General features: G+C 40.0%; 1 protein-coding gene across 1 annotated transcript in view; it reads right to left on the reverse strand.

Annotated features, from left to right (window-relative positions):
* The window catches only part of PCNX2 (pecanex 2), a 167,704-nt gene that overhangs the window by 33,111 nt on the left and 112,288 nt on the right, over nucleotides 1-22,305 (reverse strand). The window contains exons 24-25 of the mRNA XM_074896744.1: nucleotides 13,208-13,266; nucleotides 10,621-10,836 (exon numbers count right to left, since the gene is read on the reverse strand). Coding sequence (XP_074752845.1) covers nucleotides 10,621-10,836; nucleotides 13,208-13,266 — 275 coding nt within the window. The remainder of the gene's footprint in view (nucleotides 1-10,620; nucleotides 10,837-13,207; nucleotides 13,267-22,305) is intronic.

The raw sequence follows: 22,305 nt of genomic DNA on the forward strand, positions 1-22,305 counted from the left end.
TTAACTCAAAAAGAAGTCATGAGGCAGATGCAGAAACAATAATACATATATGCTCACCAGACTCTGCATTTCTGGCCAGTGCTGTGCACACTAGATGGTCAAGTGGAGCCCTTCAGGATTTGAAATTTATGAATGTGGTTTCTTACACCATGTAGGGCACTACAAATCAAAACCAAGGTGGACACTAATGTGCTTCCTCCTCTGTTCTCAAAGTAGATGAGTTCTATGTTCTCAGTCTATGGATCTTTTAAAATTTACTCTCTGTGGGCTGTTGCAGAACTTACTGTCCACTGAATTTGTACATAAATCATCTTTCAAGGCCATCTCCTATGATGCAAGTGACACATATGTCTCACATGGGCCTTCCGCCAAAGGTTCAGTATCACCCCATAAGAGAGCTGGCTCCGTCAGCTTCCAAACGGTCTCAACAGGAGAGGAAAGTGCTAGACACTGCGCTGCAGTGCAACAGCTACGAACCCTCACTGCCAGGACCAACAGACCTGTTCTGTTGTGTCACTGTAAATGGGAGAAGAATTTGGCTATGTTCGTCATCTGAACGTTGGACCAGGAAAGAATAGTGTCAGCTCCAATCCCCTGCAGTTTGCCAACACCCTGAAAGAGAGACTGGAGCAAGGCAGCATCCCAAAGGCCTTTCTGTGGAGCGTCATGACAGTTTCCATGCCCTTGACTGTCTATCCCGGTCCCACCACAAGTATCTGGTCAACAGCCTATGGACTTTAGTTTGTACCAACAGAAGTAGCACCCAGAAAATATTCCTTTCTCCGCACTAAGAAAAGCTTTACAAAATATGTTAAAGTATTGGTTATCACCTTCTCTTTTTTTGCCTGTACACCTTCTAAAATGTATCCAACAAGCAAAAACATACAAGAAAAAAGAAGAGTAGAAAGATCTGAAGGAAACGTGAGAAAAAAACGGGATTGCAGCCCTAACAGGTTGGGGGGAAAAGATCCAATATATTCCAGTGTTCTCCATTCAGTTTTCTATGAGTTAAAATTTACACTGTCTACCCAGTGTTGTTCACACACTGATATGTATTCCTCCTTGAACTTCAGGGATATACAATGTGACAAATTATTAAACGTCTTCAAGTCACCCAAATATAAACATCTTTCCTTTCAACCCTGCCACAAAGTACAAAACATGACCTATCAAACTGACATTTCCAGTTGGACCTGACATGAACTGGACTGCTTCTGCTTCATATTTCACAGATTTCTACATGAATTAACACTTGCTCAACAGCAAAAAAAGCAGCAACTGCTTTGTCAGTGGATGCTTTTCTGAAGTCAAGTCAAAAGAGATCGTACTCTAACTGAAGTAGGGAAAGGCATATTCCTTTGTACATAGCTCAAAAAGAGTAAAATAGCTACTCCATGCTGGTGCTGTTGTTATTGCTGTTATGTTTATTTTTTAAAGTTTAGAGGTCTCTCAATATTAAACTGAATTTAAGAGAAGATACATCTTCATCCCAGGTGCTAAATTAAGTATTACCAAATGTTTATAAGTGATGAAAAACACAAGCCTAATAAACAACTGCCACTGATCCCCTTACAGCTAAGGGAATTAAAGATGGCTTTGCTCAGTCTATGTAACTCTATTCTTATATAACTTTTTTTTCTTTCATATGGAAAGAACACATTTCATTCCTACGGAATACTGACTGTTTCTATGCACTCTCTGTATTTTCTCTATTAGTAAATACCAAATATTATTACTGCAGATTCTGTAATTACTAGTTTTCTTAATCCACATGTTTTGTAAAACATGGCCCCTAAAGAAGATGGCAAGGCAAATAATAGGTGAATTTAAGAGGCCCTCAGTGTTTGAGGGAAGCTGTCATCACATGCATAACAAACAGAAGAAGATGCCAGAACAATTATTTGTGTGCTCAGCTAATTCAACAGGTAAAAATGTCTTCAAGCCATCTTTGTTAGGTGATTTTAATCAACTAAAGTTAAAATTATATTACAGTAGGCGCAATGCACATTGAACTTGGGGAGTGAGAGCCATTCTAACTGGGAACAAGTTATTAGAAAAGCAACCAAAGGAGCTCATGTGGTCATTTTGCAGATTTATTCCGAATAATGAAATCAGGGCTGTGCTCTTCAACATCTGTCAAACATGCACTTGCTTAACAAAAGCTGTTTGATGGACTTGGGTACTACCACCCTGGAGATGTGGTGTCTTGACTGCTTGCAGAGCCTCTGGAGTATCCCTGTTAAATTTAATCTGAGCCATGTCCAGTGCTCTGACAAAACACTGAATTTCTATTCTGATCATCATGCTGCTTATTAGTATTTCCAAATGCTATCTAGTAAAAGGAATCAAATCTGCAAAGACAAAATGCAGGCTTGGTGCTCAAGTACATGTTGGTTCTCTCCCAATTCTTGCAGTCAGTTCTAGAAAGACTGTCAGTCATTTTCTTTTGTCTTGAACTGAGCCTTACTTTAATCCATAATGCACTGGCTGGACTTCAATGCCACAGATTTGCATGCTACTCTGAAATTTAATTTCACCATTGCCTACATCAATCCTTTCGGTTCATTACTCTAGAAACGGGTACTACGGAGACTGAGAGCATGTGCTAAGCTTTATGCATTGAGCCAAAAGGGACAAGTCACAGTAGATGAAGTTAAGCATTTATGTACATCTTTTACAGAAGGGCGACCCTAAACTTTTGTGTGTATGTTATAAGCTGATGATTTAAATGACAATTTTTATATTGCTTCTCAAAAAATTATAAAGTTCAAGTCACTCTGAGAGAATTATTCATAAAATCAAAGAGCAGGGAGCAGAACGTGCACTTCAGTTCTGCAATGTAATTAAGTGTAGTGCCACTGAATATTAAAATACAGGAAAATGTTTTCACTGGTAATTAGTAATTTTAAAATCTGAGGGAAAACATTTTTTTTCACATTTCTTTCTGCAGTAGAAAGAAAATAAGCTCTTGCACTTCACTCAAGCTTAGACATTCACTGTGATCCTTGCTAGTGTAGATGAGACTGATTCATTTGTAAGATATCTAATACTAAATGGTTGCCAAAAATCCATCAATGCAAAAACATGTGTCAGTTGAACAAAGCAAGGTCACTCTATGTGAGCTCAAGAGAAAACCAGGGTGAGAACTTGGAGCTCTTTCTATTTTCCTGATGCATCAGGATTTGAGGACTGACTCATGCTCTGCAAAAAATGATCTGACCTAAATGGAAATGAGAAAAGTGAAACTGAAGACTGTTATCTCGCTTCTAGAGGATACATAAAATACACCTAAATGACCACCCCAGCCTTCTATAGAACTTAAGGCTGAAATCAGTGTGCTTTTGAATTCAATTTTGAAAACTCAGTGAGTGAAAAGCATTTTTCAGTTCTGAAGGGGCAGAAAGAAAATCCCGTAACACAATCACATACTTCTAGAAGCAGTTTTAAGTTCCATAAAACATTTCCGTTTAACAACACATCCAGAATGGGGACTAATTATTGCGGCTGAAGATAGCGATAGCTTGAGCACTGAGGACTGCTGACATAAAATAAGCAACTACAGTGTCAGTGTACAGAGAAAGGGTTCATAGGGCTCATGTACTAACCCCAAAGCAAAGATGTTAAGACGACCATAAATCACTCTCCTGTATTAGGCACTTCAAGCTTTAAACTCTGTGATCCCAACAACCAGTTTTGGACTAGGGGATTTGTATTTAAATTACAAATAAATGCATTACACTGGAAACATCTGACTCTGCTCCACCAAGCTCTGCTGCAAATCTGAGTATTCCCAAATTCTGATGGATAAGGCCTAGGATAGCAGCTCGATAATCAGCAAGTTATCACCCAAAGGAAGCACTAAGATCATAATTACAGCCATTGGAAGGCCATCCTCTCTTGAAGAAAAGCATCTTATCTAGCTCTAGAAACACAGAAAAACAAATACTTCAAAAAGGAGTAAACTGAGCTCCCAAATGGAGCATGTTCTGGAAGCTAGCAACTGTTTTGGCTCATTCCTGTTCTTTTCCTTCTGGAATTGGGATTAAGAATAGTAATTCACAGGCTCTGATAGTCTCAGGTTGTTTCAAAGAAAAGTCTCAGGACTTGAAAGACTATCAATTTCTCAAACATCAAAGGTACTAGTTATAAAACTGTGGTTTTGTTTTCAGCTGCTTCAGGTGCTTGTATGCCTGAAAAAATAGTCTGGTTTTCAAATCAGATCAGTTGGTCTAATAACAGGCATCTCCTCAGAAACTTTTCCATTTCTTGGGCCACAGAGACACATTATGGAATCCCAGATGGAAGAAAGCATTCTCAAAGGATACTAGTTGTTAAACTTTCAGCTACCAAACACCATGAAACTCTCTAATTTCACCTCTTTTGGAGTGCAATGCAAGAAACAACATTTTATTTCTGGCAAAAACTTTTTCTCCATAAAAATGGTGCAGCGTACCTAACAACATTCCCCTTTCTTCCAGAAGTCTTCTTCAGTGCACCCATATACACATATAAAATTGTGGAAGGGAGGAAAGGGAAATAACATCAAATATCTATTCTAGTTTGTGTTATAAAAACTCTTCTAAGCCTATTCAAAATTCATAGATGGCTTACACTGCTGGAGCATTATTAGGAAGACCTGTACATTACAGATTCCCTGCATTCGACAAAGTATCCTCTTCCCTCTTTCACGACATTCTTCCCATTAAATCACCAAGATTAAAGAAATCCCTTTGCATCCTTTCTGTTCATGCCTCTAATATTTCTGAGCATTGTGTCTCTCAGCCTTTGTTCTTTCCTACAAATAATGTACTTTTGGTTTTTTAAACTTTTCTCCAAAGAGATGTGTTAAAAATGGCTGTTTTTCTCTGAACTTGTAATTTATCGATACCTTTAAGTGGTCTGGTGCATACACTGAACATACTTCAAGTGTGGTCTCAGGAAAGACATGAAGGTGGGCACTTCTTTTTCCCAACAACAAGAAGTGATTTGTAAAAGCAAAAAGTGAAAGTTGCAACCACTCTTTAAATAATGATTCTTGCTAGCACCACAGAGCCTTCAGACACGAAAATCAAACACCAATAAATATTCCTTACACTGGTCATGTCATTGCTACTGTAATAAAACTATACAGCGTACACATACACTGCAGAAATGAGTAACTGTCTTTATTCCTTAGATGACATTCTGTGCCTGAAGTGTACACCCTAAACTGCCTGCATTCATACACCATTTTGTGTGGGAAATCAGCTAGCTAACACAGAGAAAGCCCCACAGCTGATCCCTCCCTTCTGTCACAGCTGCCTTCCACTGCGTACAGTTACAGCTGTGTCTGCTCTGCACTTCTTTCCTTGATTCATCTAATGAAGTTCCAAGTGAAGCATGAATATTGTGCGTGCAACATGCAGTAACAAAAAAATCTCAGCAGAGATTTAGACGCTAATTACATGATTGAAGAATACTGGGCATGAGTTAGAGGAAATAGCTCCTCAAGATTTCAGCATCACCATCTCTAAAGTAATTTCTGCACATATAACACCTAACTGGATATTCTCCAGAAGACATTTTGTAGAGGCACAGACTAAACAGAAAAATATTTCAAGTCTTCCTTGTTCTAGAGGGAACTCAGGGGAGCTAGGTATTTTGACACTCTTTCTGCTTGTTCCTTGATTGTAGGTTTTCCCCTGTCTCTTCCTTTCAAATTATAGGATAGATTATAGATTTCTTCTGGCAGGCTGCTTTTAGCATACCACTGTGGTTTAACACAGACAGTAGAGTTAAGTTACTGAAGAGCTTGATTCCCCCACACCAACGTGCAGCTACCTGGAAGTTTTCACCTAGCCTGAGCTCATTACTACCCCTTCTTCATTTTCAGTAAAGGAGAGTTGGGCATCTCCTCTCGATGCCTGGAGGTATTGAAGCTCCCCCTTGCTTTACACCCAGGATGGATGACGTGATGGAGGCACATCCCCTCTCTGTCCATAGAAAGTGAGAATGAAGAACCAATTCATACAAGGTGTTTAATTTGAACAGGACTAAAGATACATGAGAGGAATCCCAGCTTTACCGACTTCTTTCAGTCTGCTCAGTCTGTATCTTCTTACCCTGTCTGCAGGGGTTTAGATGGTTTTTTACATTTAAAAGCTGAGCCAAATGCTTCTATTACACACAGTTAGAAAGGCATCTGGAACAGTAATTTATAATGCCAACTCTCAATTAGGCTGGACTGCAAACTGGGAAGGCAGTACCTCCTGCCTGTAGTACACTTAAATTCAAAGAGTCCATGACCCCTTCTTTGGGCACTACTGTGGCATTATTGCCAGCACAGCTTTTCAGCTACCATAACAAGAAACACCCATAGGAAAACCCAGAGATCCACAATGCAAATATTGCTTTGGGTTTGCTCATAAACAGAAAACAGTCACAGACACAGAGCACACTGTTGTGATTCACTCATTTCCAAAGTAAACATAGACTTCCAATTTAAGGAACAGCAGATTTTTAGGGCCCTCAATTAAAATTACTTGTTTGAAATTGAAGTTAAGCAGCCAAAGCTCAAAAATTACAGATTTCAAGTTCCTCCTCTAGCTCTTTTCTTCCTCCTTGCGGGAAACCATTCTGTACAATGAAAGGAATCAGGGTCCTATGTGAAAAACAGTGCATGACCAGAGAACTAAAAATAGGAATCTAAAATGCCCAGATCCGGGGAAATGATCATAGTGCTTAACAACTGTCTCCTGACTTCGTAACCACCAGGTTCTCCCAGGGCAGTTGCATACACTCTTCCCACTTATGCAGAAAAAAAAATCCTACTGTGTTTAGTTGTACCCCACACCAGCCATTTGTGAGATTTGAAATGGGGAAGAACGTGACTAGTCCGTGCAGGAGATGCTTTTTGGTGCTGCTGGGGGGCAGCCCGCTCTAACCTCCTGCCTCTGCAAGCAGCGATCACGCTCAAAGGAAGGAGCAAAGAAAATCTTCCAAGGAAGAGCTTCAGCTCAGTCTCAACTTTCACAAAGCTTCCTTGGGACAGCCCTTAGCCCATCCTCTTATGAAGCCTCTGCCTGGGTCAGCCCTTCTGGCTCCTTTTATTTAGACTCAGGGTTTGTGTCTGGGCACCCTTGCATAATGCCTACAGCCTCACCAGAGCAGCCTGGCTCCCTGTGGACACAAGGACAAAACCTGTTACAGGAAGGGCATGGTACTGAAGCACAGTTTATCTAAAGCACACCAGCCCTCATGGGTTACCTGAGGAAACCAACAAGCCTCTGGTGTCAGCACACCACCTCAGCAAGTCTCCACTGGGCACACAGCAGACTACCTGCCCGCACTCTGCAGTCCATGAAGCTTCTGTTATAGTCTGTGTCAGGCAGATACATCTTATCTGGCTTGTGCCTGGTTCCCCTCTGGGATCCTCTGTTCCTCCTACTCCATCCTTAAGCAGGCTTGCAATTCATGTGGTTTCTCTGGCACCCATTCTGCACCGTACAGTGGGGTTCAACTCTCACAAGGCATATCAAATGCTATGTATTTAAGCTCTTCTTTCATCAGGTATGTTCCTTTATTCAATCCTACATGGCTTCTTTGTTCCAGGCCAAACAATATAATAACAATACACACTCCTAGTTTCCCTTCCCATATTATGTCCTTTACCTGGAGAAAATATTCTGAAATATGGAGAAATGAGGAACCTTCCTTACATACCATGTCTGTGAGGACACAAGCTACACATTTTCTCTTGTTCTTGTAATAGCATCATCCAGTGGGTTCAGAGAAGAGAACAGGGGGAGTCCATTTCTCTCCCACTTGCACCCTTTTCCTCTCCTTCTAGTATTGGGGAATCTTTTCCCCCAGTGATACTCTGAGGGTGAGGAGGAATAGGGGACTGGATTTTTCCTGAATATGAGATAATCTAGGTGAAATTCCCATTCCCATTTTCCCACTCCTCTCCCCCTCCAGTAACTTGTCTGTGCTTTCCCAGTTCACCGTTTGCTGTCGCTTTCTTGGTCCCGGTCTTTTGAACACTCAGGTAAGGGAGCTGCTTTGCAGGCTGACAGCCTCTTAACTGAGGAGCATAAGAGACTGGAAAAGGGGATATTCCTGATGAGAACTCAGCTGGCTCTAAATGGCAACTCATGAAACACATGAGAGGCTGGTGGGCTCAGCCCCAGCTGAATTTAAAGACCTGTTGCAGCTGGCAGACACATTGGATCTATTCAAAAAGGAAATAGCTACAGTACTAACACTGAACAGTGTTAGGCAATCTGCACGGAAGTGTTGATTTCCAGACCCATTTAGTTAGTTAAACTGTGATTTTTAGGGAATACAGAGATGCCCTGACAGGTGGCACACTGCAGTTTTTGAGCTTTGCTCTCAGATCCAAATACAAAACGGCACTCGCTTGGTAATGAACCATCCTGGCTCAGTCAAACAAAGTCTTCCCAAACCACTTTGCAACTAAACTATCCACTTGTTTACTGTTCAACTTCCAGTTCATTAGGCCCGTCTGCTAGGCCTCTGATCTTGTTACCCAGCTAGCACGTGGTTTGAGGATCCTCTCATACTTTTTCATCTTTTTCTAAGATTTACTTTTCTTGAACTGCCTGGGGATGGTAATGGAGAGACACCCAACAGTTGGTGGCAACTGCATAAAGGAAAAAAACCACTCACAAAACTCGTGTAATTTAAGAATGAAAGTCAGATTTCTTTCTTCTGTTTGTTTCACATCCTACAGTGAACTATTTTAACAGAAAAGGATGATCAGCAAAGACAATTTTCTTCAAGTCAATGGAAATGTACGTGGTCCTACTTACTCAAAATCCCAACAAATCTGAACAAAATTTCAACATTGTTCAAAATATGTCTCTTCGTTAATATACATAAATCCCTCCTGGAAGTCACTTTTCAGATCTGCAGAAATGAATTAACTATTTTTTGGATTCACAGAGTTTCCATAAAGGATTGTAACTGTGAGCCACCTAAGAGGAACCAAAAATGACGAGCTCACTAAAACAAACAAAAAAAAGGAATTATCTCAGAGATTTACCAGCCTGTGAAATCAGTGGTACTGTAACTAAGAGATTTGAACTGCCACACTATTGAACTGTTGTTGCAGAGCATCATAAATCTGCATTTTTCTGGCCTGGATTTGAAGAAGTAATGCCAAATTTCAAATCTGCCCCTAAAAAGCTTTACACCTGTGGACTCTATAGGTTACTTAACCTCAGTACCTATCCCTGACAGAGCAGCACCACTCCTTACCTTAGAGGCACAGAAGGAGAAGATAATACTTGCAAAGATGTCTCTGAAGTTGAAGAAAGCCAGAGCAATACATACACCATCATGAACAACGAGAAATTATAAGGCTGATAAACAAATTCTCTATCTTCCTTTGCAGTTGCTTTTTCTTACAATGTGCCTTTGTACTGAATAAGCACCTCTTTAGGTACTACGATACCAAACTCTTTCAGGTATTTCCTGTTTTCTACATAACTTTTCTTAAGATACAGGATTATTATCTTTGTCCCCACCAGAGAGGAAGGAAAGTCAACATCAAGCATTTACCACAACCTGTTCAACATCCTACAGGGAGTCTGTCACAGAGTCAAGACTTGAGCCCACACATGTTATTTCCTAGTCTAATCCTCCCACACCTAAGTGCATTCGAAGAGCCAGTCTGTCTCCTATTTTCTCATACTCAACCTTATTGAAAAGTCACCTTGATTATACGCTCCTCATCACCCATTAGATGCTCAACCCTTGAGACTGGGAAGCTGTTTACTCTGGGATTTCAAAACTCCCATCACCTGCAATTGCAAAGTGGTATCTTTGAAAGGTTACAAACCCAAGCAACAAATCCAGGCAGCCAACATGTATAGCATAAACAGAACTTAAAAGCTGTTTAAAAGTTCTGTGGTTTTACTTTCATTTTTCTTCCTACTCTGGGGACAACAACAGACAAAAGCACAGGAGTACAAGCAACTGGCCTCACAAAAGCCACACCAGGGAGGGGGATGCAACTGCCATCCCTTAAAGAGGAGTGTCCATACAAAGGAATATACTGAACAAGAAGAAAGCGAGGTCCCTTCTTCAGCAGTTCCTAAGTAAGACAAATATGAAGACTGACTGACTTCTCCTCTCCTGTTTACTGTGATTGAGACCATCTCAGTACTGGCATCTTACATGATCTGACACAGGATATTTTCTGTGGGAGGAGTCTTATGATATTTGGGTTTTTTTCAAATACAGGTTTTGGAGAGTTGAACAATTTTAAGAACAACTTCGGTTTTCATGGTTATGGAGGGAAAGAAGTAATCTGAAAACATAACTAAGCATAACCTGAAAGATCCGTGAACCAAGCAAATGACTCAACGTGCCTTCTTTCTGAAAGTATTATGATACCACAGAACATGACTGCAAATTTCTTAACATTTAGGTTTCAAAACACTGTCATTCAAATAACAATAGAAAGAATAACAGAACTTTTAGACAGACAGACAAATATCTATAAAAAAAAGAAAGATCCTTATACTCTATGTCCCACTGTAGAATTGTGATAGATTAAAAAGCCAGACAGGGTTTGTTGGCGTTTTTGTTGTTATTTACATCATCAGGGATCCTTACCTCGAAATTCCAGCCCTCTGAGCTGAAAGGTGACAAGGCCATTTCCAATTTCGATCAAGTGCACAAAGGCATTTAAATAATCCGATGCCAGAATAAAACAGTCTCCTGTGTTGTAGTTTCCCCAGCGGCCCAGAATCAAATCTCCACAAAGAGACTCCTGCAGAGATCTTGTCAAATGCTCATAAAAAATGGAGTTGAGATTATTGTCATCGTTGCCTACAACCAGAGGAGCACACATATGTAAAGAATAAAATTTCTAATGCACTAAGCCATTCTGCATAAAATCCCATGTTCTTTTTTATTCCTGCATAGAGCTTCTTCCTCTAACTGGATGATATCTTCCCGATACTTTATACAATCTACATTTCCTAGGTGGCTTTTACCCCTTCAGAGTATCAGGCCTGAAACTTTTGTTTAATATAAACAATATTGTAAATAGCACATCAAATTAGTGATAACACATATTTCAGACTGAATCAAATCACCTCCACATTTTGCATCAGCAAGAATTTTTTTTCCCCACTGAAAGTCTCTGCAATGCTAATGTCTACATATTGTTCTTAATTTTAAGAAATCAGAATCATGATTATTTCAGAACATAAACTTAAATCTGAACATTATTTCTGAGATTTTTAACGAATTCAGTCACACAGCTTCCCGTAATTTTGTCAGGATTTTTTTTCTTTTAGTCCTTCAGGAATTTTTCAAGGCTTTTTCCATGAAATATCTGTTGGTACTTAAGATGAGGATACATACTGAGAAAGAATGAAACAAGGTTCATTCACCACTAGAATTGCTAGCACTTATTTAAAAATAGTGGCTGTCCAATTACACACTGCTTGGACCAATTGTCCAGGTGAAAAACACCCCATCACAGTCGAGAAGTGTCATAACAAAAAGTTCTATGGCATTTAACTGGATTAAAAGTAGCACTTTGTGATGGTGATCCATGAAAGGGAATGAACCTTTCACAAATGCTAACACTGTGCCACATAATCAAATGTGGTGTTTGTCTTGTGCTTGTACTCTTTTATGCTTGACATGAGAACTGCTTTTCTTCTATGACGCATCAGTATCTCACCTTCAATACTTTTAAAGTGCTTGTGAATGAACAGAAATATACGTACAGACCAACATCCTGTAGGTGTATTTGTATAGATGAGAGTGTATGTGGATATATATGTACAGCTATACATCCATATTTATATATGTGCATATTTAGGAGCAGATTTAACATGGAGAAAAAACCTAGAGGATGACAGGCTGTAGTTTCTCCTACAAATAGCTCCTCAATACAAGAAGAGGAGTGGGTGTGTTACTACACTGCTTTTCATCACCGTGGCCATTCTGCATCCAGCCCTGGTAGGTAGGCACATGCAGGTGTGTAGGAACATACAGACATACTCAGCCATACACCTGCAATATATTTGGTCAAAATCTAAATAAGTCATAAAATGAATCTTTTAAGCACACACACAAAAGGAATGTTATGCTTGAGCTATGGGGTTTAAAACATAATTAACTTATTAGCGTATATAATAATGCTAAAGGTTATTGCTATCAGATGACAGAATGGCCTTGAAAAACATCGTAACTCCCTGCCTTGAAATGATAAATAATGAAAGAGCACAATATACGTCACGAACTGCTAATACCTCTCTCACTTTCTTGGACACCCTGGATTACACTCATTTCTTCTTGAAGATGTGTATTTGTTCATACTACTGATGTAACAGATAAGGATAAAAAGGGGGGAGAGGATAAAAACATAACAGCAATAATTACAATGTAAACTTACACCTCTGCAATACAAGCCCCTCAACACCTCAGTGGAAAAATAGAATACTAAAGTGAGAGAAACGTCTATATGAAATCCTGGTCTCTCTCACTGGGACGGGTATTTGGCATGAAACACTGGTATGGGTTTCCCCTGGAAAGGGCTCTGTCCCACCAGGTGCTGAAGAGAGTCAGCTGAGGTACCACACCCTCTCCACATCCTCTGATTTGCCAGAAAATGTTCTCACTTCCCAATCTCACAGGAACCACCTAGGGCAGCCCAGGAAGGTGCTCTACACTGCCATGGATCAGAGCTCATTTAATGCCCCAATGCTCAGAGAAGCCCACCATCCTTCCTACTTCTTTCCTCTACCTCCTCCTGCAAATTTTCCAACTTCCCTTTCCTCCCCTCTCCAAAAAGGTTTCTTTCCAGGGAAGAGAAACCCAAACCCTGTCAGCCCAAACAGCTCAGCAGTAGGGACACTGTTAACCTGCTGCTTTTTTTCCAAAACCTTTCCCTGCCCACAGCTGACCTTCAAGTCTAGCTAGGGTGTCTGTATGCACTCTGCACAAACAGCAATATTATAATTAACCAAGCAATCCGCAGAGCAGCAGCTCCCTGATCAGCTACACTAACTGAAGAGCAAATTTACTTATCAAGTCACATGATTTAAAACATCTAAAACACTCTGGTTTGTTCACACAACATTTAAATCCTTTGCATCTCTTCAGCTTCCCAGGCAAAGCTTTCACAGTGTAAATACATCACATTTTGCAAACCAAGCAAAACACCCAAACTCCCAGGCCATACCTGCATCCTTTTCGATCTGAATTGCCAGTCTGGTGTTGGAATGGTCCGATCTTTTGGTGCTGGAAATAAAGACATGTTGTATAGCCAATTCTTTTTTTTTAAAACATAAGATTTTCCCCAAAACACATTTTTTCTTTCTTTTTAACATATCTTCTCATTCTGTGTTTATATCATTATGAAGTTCACACTCCATTCATTGGTTTACTCAAAGAAGTTATTTCAGTTCAGTATTGCTAACAGCACACAAACCAAAAGTGTTTGTGTTTCCTCTTCCTTTTACTCAAATGCTTTCTTCCCCACTTTCCTTCTTGGGGGGCAGAGTCCATCCAGAATTTGGCATCTGTGATAACAACACTACATACTTAAATAATTGAACTGGCTTCAGAAGCACATCAGCCAGGTGCCACCAAAACAATGAATAGAACGAATATCAAATCAGCCTTTCTTCCCTTCTAAGCCTTAAGAGAAACAGCTGGACTCAAGAGGTTTTCTTTGTGTGAAAACACTTCCGTGGGTGTATAACCTCTATGGAGAAACAACAACAAAAATCACTTTGCTCAGTTTCATATTTAGCTGGGAAGCAATGAGAGAGTCCCTGGTCATTCTTATTGCTTTAAAAAAAGAGTAAATTACAGGGTCTTAGTCCATACGGACAATACCCCTGTCTCCCTTATGAATGACACATTCCCTATTCAGTATTTTCACTGTAATAGTGGAATACAAATAGCACAGGAAAAATAAGTCACAAAACAGAAAGCAACTACAAGGTAGATTTTTTATTTCTACATGTAACAAAAAACCCTAAAAAAGTCTGAAAATAAGGAACGAGTAAATCACTGTGGGCAAGCATGTGTCCAGCAGAAGCGAGTGGTTGTTGTGGTGACTAGGCATATTCAAAACCGTAAGTCTAAAGCATTTCCCAAGCATCCATCTCCCAAGCCTTCAGGGTACAAGTGAAAGCCTGGCTAAAAGAAATGCTATAGTAAATGTAGATTTTCCTGAAATACTGCTCTAGCAGTGGTGCTTTAGGATTTCAGAACACTTCATTAAGAATATTGCCTCACAAGTTTTGCCCTCAATTACTAGCCTTAGCAGAAGATCTATCAATCAGATATGTAAATATTCCTTGGAAAAGGGGGTTAAACCAGAAGATCGGTAAAGACAAAGACATCTGACCCAAACAAGGGCATAAGGTTTCATGTGACAGTGGTGAGAGTCTCATCTGTTCATCAGCCTGCAAACACGGAGGCACCACCTCTCCTGGTACAGGAACAGAGGGAGACACCCAGGCATGGTCCTCATCATGGACTCTGTCCAGCTGTGATGAGGGTGGCATGGCCAGGTGGGACTGGCTGGGGTCTGGCTCACTGGGGTGGGGAGCACAGAGCACAATGAAGATTTTGAATGGTCTCATGGTTGACCAGTCAGTTTAAAAAGCCTCTGACATGCCCCTAGCAAGACTGTGCCAAAAAGGGGTATAAGTTAAACGGCAGGCTTTCAAACACCTTAAATAACACTGAAAAAGGGTGGTGTAAAGTCAGGGTAATGTTGTCTTTGAAGCACAGCTGAGAGTCTCTGGAAGTTTGTATGTCCTTATCGCAGTACTGGCTCCCAGAATGTCATGTGTCAATATACAACTTATTTTAAAAGTTGGAAGTTTCTGAGCTGAAGCCAGCTCAGAAGGATGGAGAAGGATGCCACTGATGTCCCTAATGTTAGAAAGCCTCTTCATCCACCCTCTGCAGCCTCCCCCAAAAAGCTGTGGAAAACAGACCAACAGAAAAACTGCACACAGGCTTCCATGTAGTAGACAGGAGAGGAACAGAATTGCTTTGCTTCTACTCCCTACCAGCCACTGATTTTTGCTTAAAAAAGGTATGTTCTTTACTTTGCAAGAAATACAGCTGCAGAGAATATGAGTCTTAATTAGAATTATTTGTAATTAATATTAGTATATTATCTACATAGATTAACATTTTATTTGATATATTATTTAACTTCCTGCCTCTGGTTGGCTCAGCTTATTGTAACTGCAATTTTCATTTCCTATGCAACAGAAAATGGCAACAGGGGGAGGGCCTTCTAAGCAGTTCAGAATATAAAGAAGGATTTTACTTCAAAAAGGTTGTCAGAATTCTTCTACCCTCATATACATCCACCAGCAATTGCAACATATGCAAGAGTAAGCATAAAGATTAGGTTATGGAATTCAATCAATTTTCTATTCTCAGCGGAGGAACGCTGCTGATTTCCAAATGCATACATTTTAAGATTATGAGACTCCTTGCTAACTTCTAATCCCTCTGAAATCAGTGTGGCAGTATGAGGTAAAAGTCAAAACTATTCTTTACCCCATTTTTTTCACCAACCTACAAAGCATTTCCATTCTTGAGGCATACTGAGACCCATACAAAGCAAGCAGTACTTCAGAAAATTCTAATCTATAATAAATAGGAATCCTTTTGCCCAGCATGCAGCTATGGCTCCGTTTCTTTCCTTTTTTTTTTTTTTTTTTCTTGTCTTTCTTTTTTCTTTGAGAGAAAGATGCATGAAACAATCAGGGAAAATCAGGAGTGCTTCAGGACACTCCGAGACATATAATACAGCCTGACTGGGAAGATGGGAAGGAAACATAAACAAAACAAAACCAGGCTCCGTTGTGGCTTTATCCTCCATTCCAAGCACGGTAACGATTGCTTAAGAAGCTAAAACATGGGCCTTGGGACATGAGACAAAAAAGTCTTTACCTTTTCAGACACTACCAGAAAAACTGAAATCAAAAAACTCAATTATGCAGGCATTTTGAAACAACTGTTCTTTTTAAAAAAAAAACAAACAAAAAACCAACCAAAAACACCAAACAAACAAACAAACCAAACCAAGGATAATATAGACAGTGTGTAAACTTTTGTCTTGCAATTCAGTGTCGTTGAACAAATTCAGTCAGGTAATCCAGTCTGGACTTTGAATTCCTCGATTATTAGCAACCAAAGCTATGTTTGTACCTTCTTGAAGGCAATGGGAATTTACAGAGCATTAAACTATAATACACTGCACCTAACAATCAAACCAGCGACGCCTTTACTCCTGGGCTTTTTGCAGCCAACTAGGACCGTTCAAAGTGAACTTTGGAATGAGTGGGTGAACTGGGCTTTCCTCCAGTGGCCTTTTGCTTTAAATTTGGTTGTTACCGCTCATCCAAGGTGATAATTAGCTCAGTAATTGGATTTCTTCCTGAATCGCATTATTCTATGCAAACCGAGGGCAGGTCCTTCGGCACTTGCCCCGGAGAGCAGGTGATTGTGTTTGAACATCTTCAGCAATTTTAAAGTCAATATTCTGCTTAGTTCCTGCTCACGCTCTTTTAATCCATCATTTACATGGGCACTGAGATAATCCACTAGTTTGCATAGCACTGTTCATGCTATTATAACTACCTACTCTCGTTGCGAAAGGACTAAGTCACTTCATATACTTCCCTTGTCCAAAAATACTGCCTCATTTTTCAACCTGGAAAGCCTTTCTTCTCCCACTTTATTCTTCCAGTTTCTTTAGAAAGGTGGAAAAAATACTGAGGTGGAATTCAGGCAGCCTGGGGAACATACAGTGGATGGTGAGAACTGGGCAAATTAAAGGAGAATGGAAAAAAAAAAAAAATAAATCATTGCTGTGCTTATTTCCAGAAGATGAAAATAAAATTGCAGCTGTTCTATCTGCCTTAATGTTGCTGGGTTTTGCCCCAAAACACAAATTCAAGATTTCCGGGAATCCTGCTGTGAAGGATGGGAACTCTACTTTGAAAGAAAACAAAACAAAGAAAAGCAGTTCCCCTCTAAGGGGTGCAAGAGATGCCTTTCTAGGGTAGATCCAAAGTTTTTCTTTGTCCAATGAATTTTAATCTATCTTTCCATGATATCTAACAGGCGATTCTAACAGAGAAACTTTACTATGCTGCAGCCCTATGATTATTCATGGGAGCCTGGAAAAAAAAATCCTCAACACTTCCATGTGAATGTCTTACGCTGCTGGCACTATAAACGGAAGGCTTAGCATTAAAAACACAGTAGTAGTAGCAGGCTACGACAGTGAGGCAGGAGGGAAAATGAGATGGCAGAATAAGCAGGCATCCATGAATATTTGAAGGACACCAGAGGCAAAAACGATGGAACTAATTGGAAGTATGAGGATGCCCAAGTAGTTTTAAACCAATTTTCTCTAAAACGCAGAATGATTTCAGCGTGATTAGAACAGCAAAGGCTGACAGCCCCTTTGTGCATAACCATGCACCGGTTTTCTGGGCAGCTGGATGGAAGATATGCCTTAGGTTTAACTCATGTTAATAAACAAAGATCTCTTTAAATGAAAACAACCTCTCCTTCCTGATCACTCGCTCTGATTTTTATTTTTCATGCTTTCTTCCTCCCCTCCTTCCCTGAATACTCCAGTGTTCCATCTCACAATAAAAAGCAGCTTTGATTTCATGCTAGGAAACTAGGGGAGGGTTAAAGTATAAAAAGTTGCAGTTGTTAGACAGCGGTGTTGAAGGTTCCTTTTAAACCATAGGGAGATCTTATCATCACTGATGTTTCCTGTTCTTAGGGTTTCTTCACTTTCTTAAACGTTTTTATAATTCATTCTGAGAGCTTCTTGGGTTTGGTTTTTGGTGGGGGGCTTTGTGGCTTGTTTGGTAGTGTTGGGGGTGTTTGGTTTGTTTGTTGTTTGTTTTTGGTTTTTTTTTAAAAGTAGGTGTAAAAATCAGAATGATGATCATTTGCTGCAATACTACTGAGCATGTTTGTCTGGCATATTCTGAAGCCTTTCCTGAAGTTGAGGTTTCTGTGCTCCTGCAGCAAGGTGATTGTAAGATCAAAAACTGAGTGCTCAATCATGGATTAAACAGCCCACCTAAGTGCTGTTTAATCATTCAAAAGTTTAGCTGGGGAATTCACCTCTTATTTGTATAACAGGTCATTTAAGCATCTGTGTACTTTAAAATATTCACTAATGCTTTACCTAAACGTCATCGATATGGCCACTTTTGTCTTATTTGGCTATCTTGCTACCTATTTTTTTTCACCGTGTCTGAGTATGGGGGGTTTTTTAAAGGCATTTAGCCACTATCTTAAAATATTTTATGCTAAGCAATACAAGAAACTTTTTAAGTGTAAGGATTATGCAAACCGCACAAAGACGTTTGTGTTCACTCTTGTGTCAGTGAAAAAGGGCGGGGACCCTGATATTCCCGTAAGGATGAGGCTTAGCACAGGACCCTACATCACTGTCTGCTATTCATAGATGTACTTCTAATTTAAACATGTTAATTACACACAAAAACATGAATCTGAAATAGTGCAAGTGAGTGTTATTTTCCTGGTTTTCCCATCATGAGCCACTGCAAACATTATAGGAAGGGCACTGTGCTGTGCTCAGCTCTGGGTAAAGAGCTCTGCAAGACTAATTCCCTTGGGCTCTGCACTGCTGATGGGCTCATGTGCGATGTGGCAAAAGCCTAAGAAACTGTAAAGACCTGGAGGGTAGAAAGGAGGTGATGAGAAATGTCCTGGTTTTCACCAGAAAAAAGAGAGTGAGATCAAGCAGCAAAAAAAAATGACCAAAATGTTGAGAGCTGCTTCAGCAAATGAGGCCAAGATGTTTACCTCCTTTACTCCACACAGAGACACGCACATTGTTTAAACATCATAAAAGAAGGAAAGCACAGCAAGGCATTTCAGAATTCATTCTTAATATTCTTTATTGCTGATAACAAAGTGCTCATGCTTTTCCAGTGTGCAATCTTAAAATAACATATACTTAAGATATTTTCATTGTCACTTTTAGACTCAAGGTGACTGCTTAAAAATAAAATTAGGAGGTAGAGATGGCAAGAAAGTATGAGGAAATACAAGAATAAGATAAAGACTGGTGGATGAGGTCTTACAAAAGTCTACATCAGAAATACTAGTTTAGTTCACTACAGGGTTTTCCATATATGTATTTCTCCTCAGAAGATGAAGGGAGGCAAAATGGAAGCTATCCAAGCCATTCCAGCACTGTAAACCTGTGAGTGCAGCTTCAGTGATACTACCCTGAAGAACATGAAAAATCTTACTACTAATGTGCAGTTGTACAAAATCCAGTCTAAGACAGGGACAGCTTCTAATACCTCTGTTTTTTTCATTACAGAGACCATTGAGAGTGTTAATCATTTACAGCAGTTATGGTAGTCTCTACAGTACTCTTCAGGCTGAAAAAATCTCTTGTATTTTGAGAGCAAACACTGCTAGTCAGACGATTAAAAAAAAAAAATAAAAATCCCTCTAGTATTCATCCAGTATTTATCTAGTCCCAACTAGCACAAACCTTCAGAGACAATTCTCAGTGGCAACGGTGACATAATTCTGCTTTTTGCATTATCTCAGAAATAAGGGAGAGATATTTTACTTTTTATTCTTATAAGCCCTGAAGCAATTCGGGCCCAGTACATGCCCTTGTACATCAGGAGACAACCAGGACTTGAGCAAGCATGAATTATTCCCTGCTGTTATCTGTACACAACTTACATATCAGCTCAGTTAGAATGGTTACACATGCCGAACATCTCCTCTGTGATCTCAGTTTTTCCCCTGCCTTTACATCTTGACAAAAGTTGCTTCAGCAAGCATCTTCTTGAAGGTTTGAGTTTAGTACTCTGAAGCTCAGCTTAGTCCTAAATGTTTGATTCAGTTCAATCCAAAACAAGAGGTGATCTACATTATTCAAGTGAATGGGATGAACACTTGCTGAGAACGCTTATTCTTATGGAAATTCAGTTAATCCATTTCAACAGGTTTCCAATACTCAACATAGCAGAAATTTTATGAGTTTACCCAGTCTAGTTAGATCTACATCATTTGTACACTAAGCATGAGACGAACAGCTTATAAACTTTAATGCCACTGTATAGCCACACAAGCCCTTAAAATATTGCATGCTTCCTATTTATGAGTCCATTCTCATCTTTCTCATGTCCTGTTGCTGCCTTCCTTTCCAAACATCTTTAAATGTCCTCTTCTGTCATGCTCATGATTTCTTTTCCTCTATAACTCTGTTTATCAATGTATGTTGCATTATCCTCAGATTTTTCACTGCATGCCTTTTCCTTTTTTGCCCATCCTTTTCATTTATCCTGCTTGTGGTTTTGATCTCTGCTTGTGTTCCTGCCTGGCCTCAGCATGCGTTCCTTTTCTGATGCCTCCCTTCTGTCTTTATTCTCTCCTCTTAGAATGATTCAATGAATAGGAGTTGTGAATGCATCTTTAACTCGGCAGGGAACTACAGAGCACTGAATCAGAATGCACTCCCAATTAATTATCACACATATGGCTCCTATTCAATTAGCCTCAATTTGTTTTACTGACTGCCAGGGGCAAAATTTGAGAAGAAGAGATGTTACCAGTTAAAGAGATACTGCCGAACGGTTAAAATAAAACTTTGAATTTTGTGTAGCCTCCTGTGAGTGTGAAATGCTTGGCCACTCAGGAAACACTTATTTTAATACCAGATCTATTTGATTAAGAGTACCTGATTTCCCTTGCTCATCCTTTTCCAGACAGCCATCACATTTTCCCAGTTCAGTGTGACTCCACACATGGAGTCAAGCGATGAGGTGAGGACTGGGTTGGAGAGAAGATGCACGTAACTCCATGCTGAGGCAAGTGGCCAAAGGGACACACATGCACACAGGGTCACCTTACTCCAGGGAAGATCACAGTTCAAGACGCTGAGGGGAACATAATTTCTAGTAGGTCTTCTTTTAGTCTGGGGCTTTACCTGAAGCAACACCTCCCACACCTGAATGATATGGCTTTGTCACTCCTCAAAGTCCTACACACCTGCTGAAAGGTATGAGACTCCAAAACCAGGCAAATATCGCAGGTAGAAGTCCATGGGCAGTACTGGTGGTGTGTAATGTGAAGATATATAGCAAATCGGCACCACAGTAGGGAGGAGACAGGGAAGGGTCTTGAGAAGACAGTCAGGTAAGTCTAATGAATAACATGTAACTTCAGAGGGCTCATGAAGAACTAAGGTCCAAGTACGGACAAAGATGTTCTTCAAACATTGTGGTTTTCTTTATTCTCTCCCTCAATGCCAGAACCATGACCACACACTCCTCTGGAGAACAGGGTGCAACTTCACAAAGACCAGTTTATACTCATTGTTTCAAAAGAGGAGCATTTTTTTCCCCCAAAAGATCATCTTTATTGGGAAATCTGCCAGTTAGAAGACTAATGAAGGAAAAATAGCAACTTGCTAACGTTTCAGCTTTTACATCACTGCCAGCCAGAGAGTACCACTACAGTTAGCAGGAACGCTATACCCAAGGGCACCCAAGCCAGGCCTAAGCATCCCTCAGTACCAGTCTAGGCTAGATGCTCAAGGATCTAAATCCCTTTGAAGTCTCCAGAAAGACTCTCACCAAGTTCCACATGCTTTGTGAAGAGGATCAGGCAGCCCTTCTGATCTGAAGAAAGCACACCAAAACCTCAGACTAAAACCCATTCATTCATTGGTCCTATTTGTTTTGACTTGTAAGGCCAAGGCAGTAATAAGCACCCATTTTGGTTTTACCTACATGCCAATACTTATTTATACTATTTTGCTGAGTTCTAAATTAACTTAACACTCAATAAAAGCCTGGAGGTGGCCTGAGGCCAACTCAGTGAAGACTCCTCTTAAAAAAGCCACAGTCATCAAAGGGGTTAGAATTCATAAAACTGAGTAACAGCTGATAACAAAGGGACTAGAATCTCTAAAGTCGGGCAGCTGGAATACAGTGCTTCTTTCTGTTCAGTTCATAAAAAACTGTACAGAAATAGAAGCAGCCAGAGAGAAACACAGAAACTAGCAAAGAGAAGCAGTTCAGAAGAAAATAATTGCAATTAACAGTAAAACTCATGACTGTAATGCAGCTTTCATACCAGGTGGCTGGAAGCATTCAGAAGAGTTTGAACCCTAAGTAAGGGGAACAGGCAGTGACAGCAGGCAGAACATAACATTTCTGAAGTGATATTTGAGGAAATAAGGCAAACACTAACTCCCGTCAATTAGGGAGAAAA

This window comes from Athene noctua, chromosome 1 (assembly GCF_965140245.1).
Source record: "Athene noctua chromosome 1, bAthNoc1.hap1.1, whole genome shotgun sequence".
Classification (NCBI taxonomy): Eukaryota; Metazoa; Chordata; class Aves; order Strigiformes; family Strigidae; genus Athene; species Athene noctua.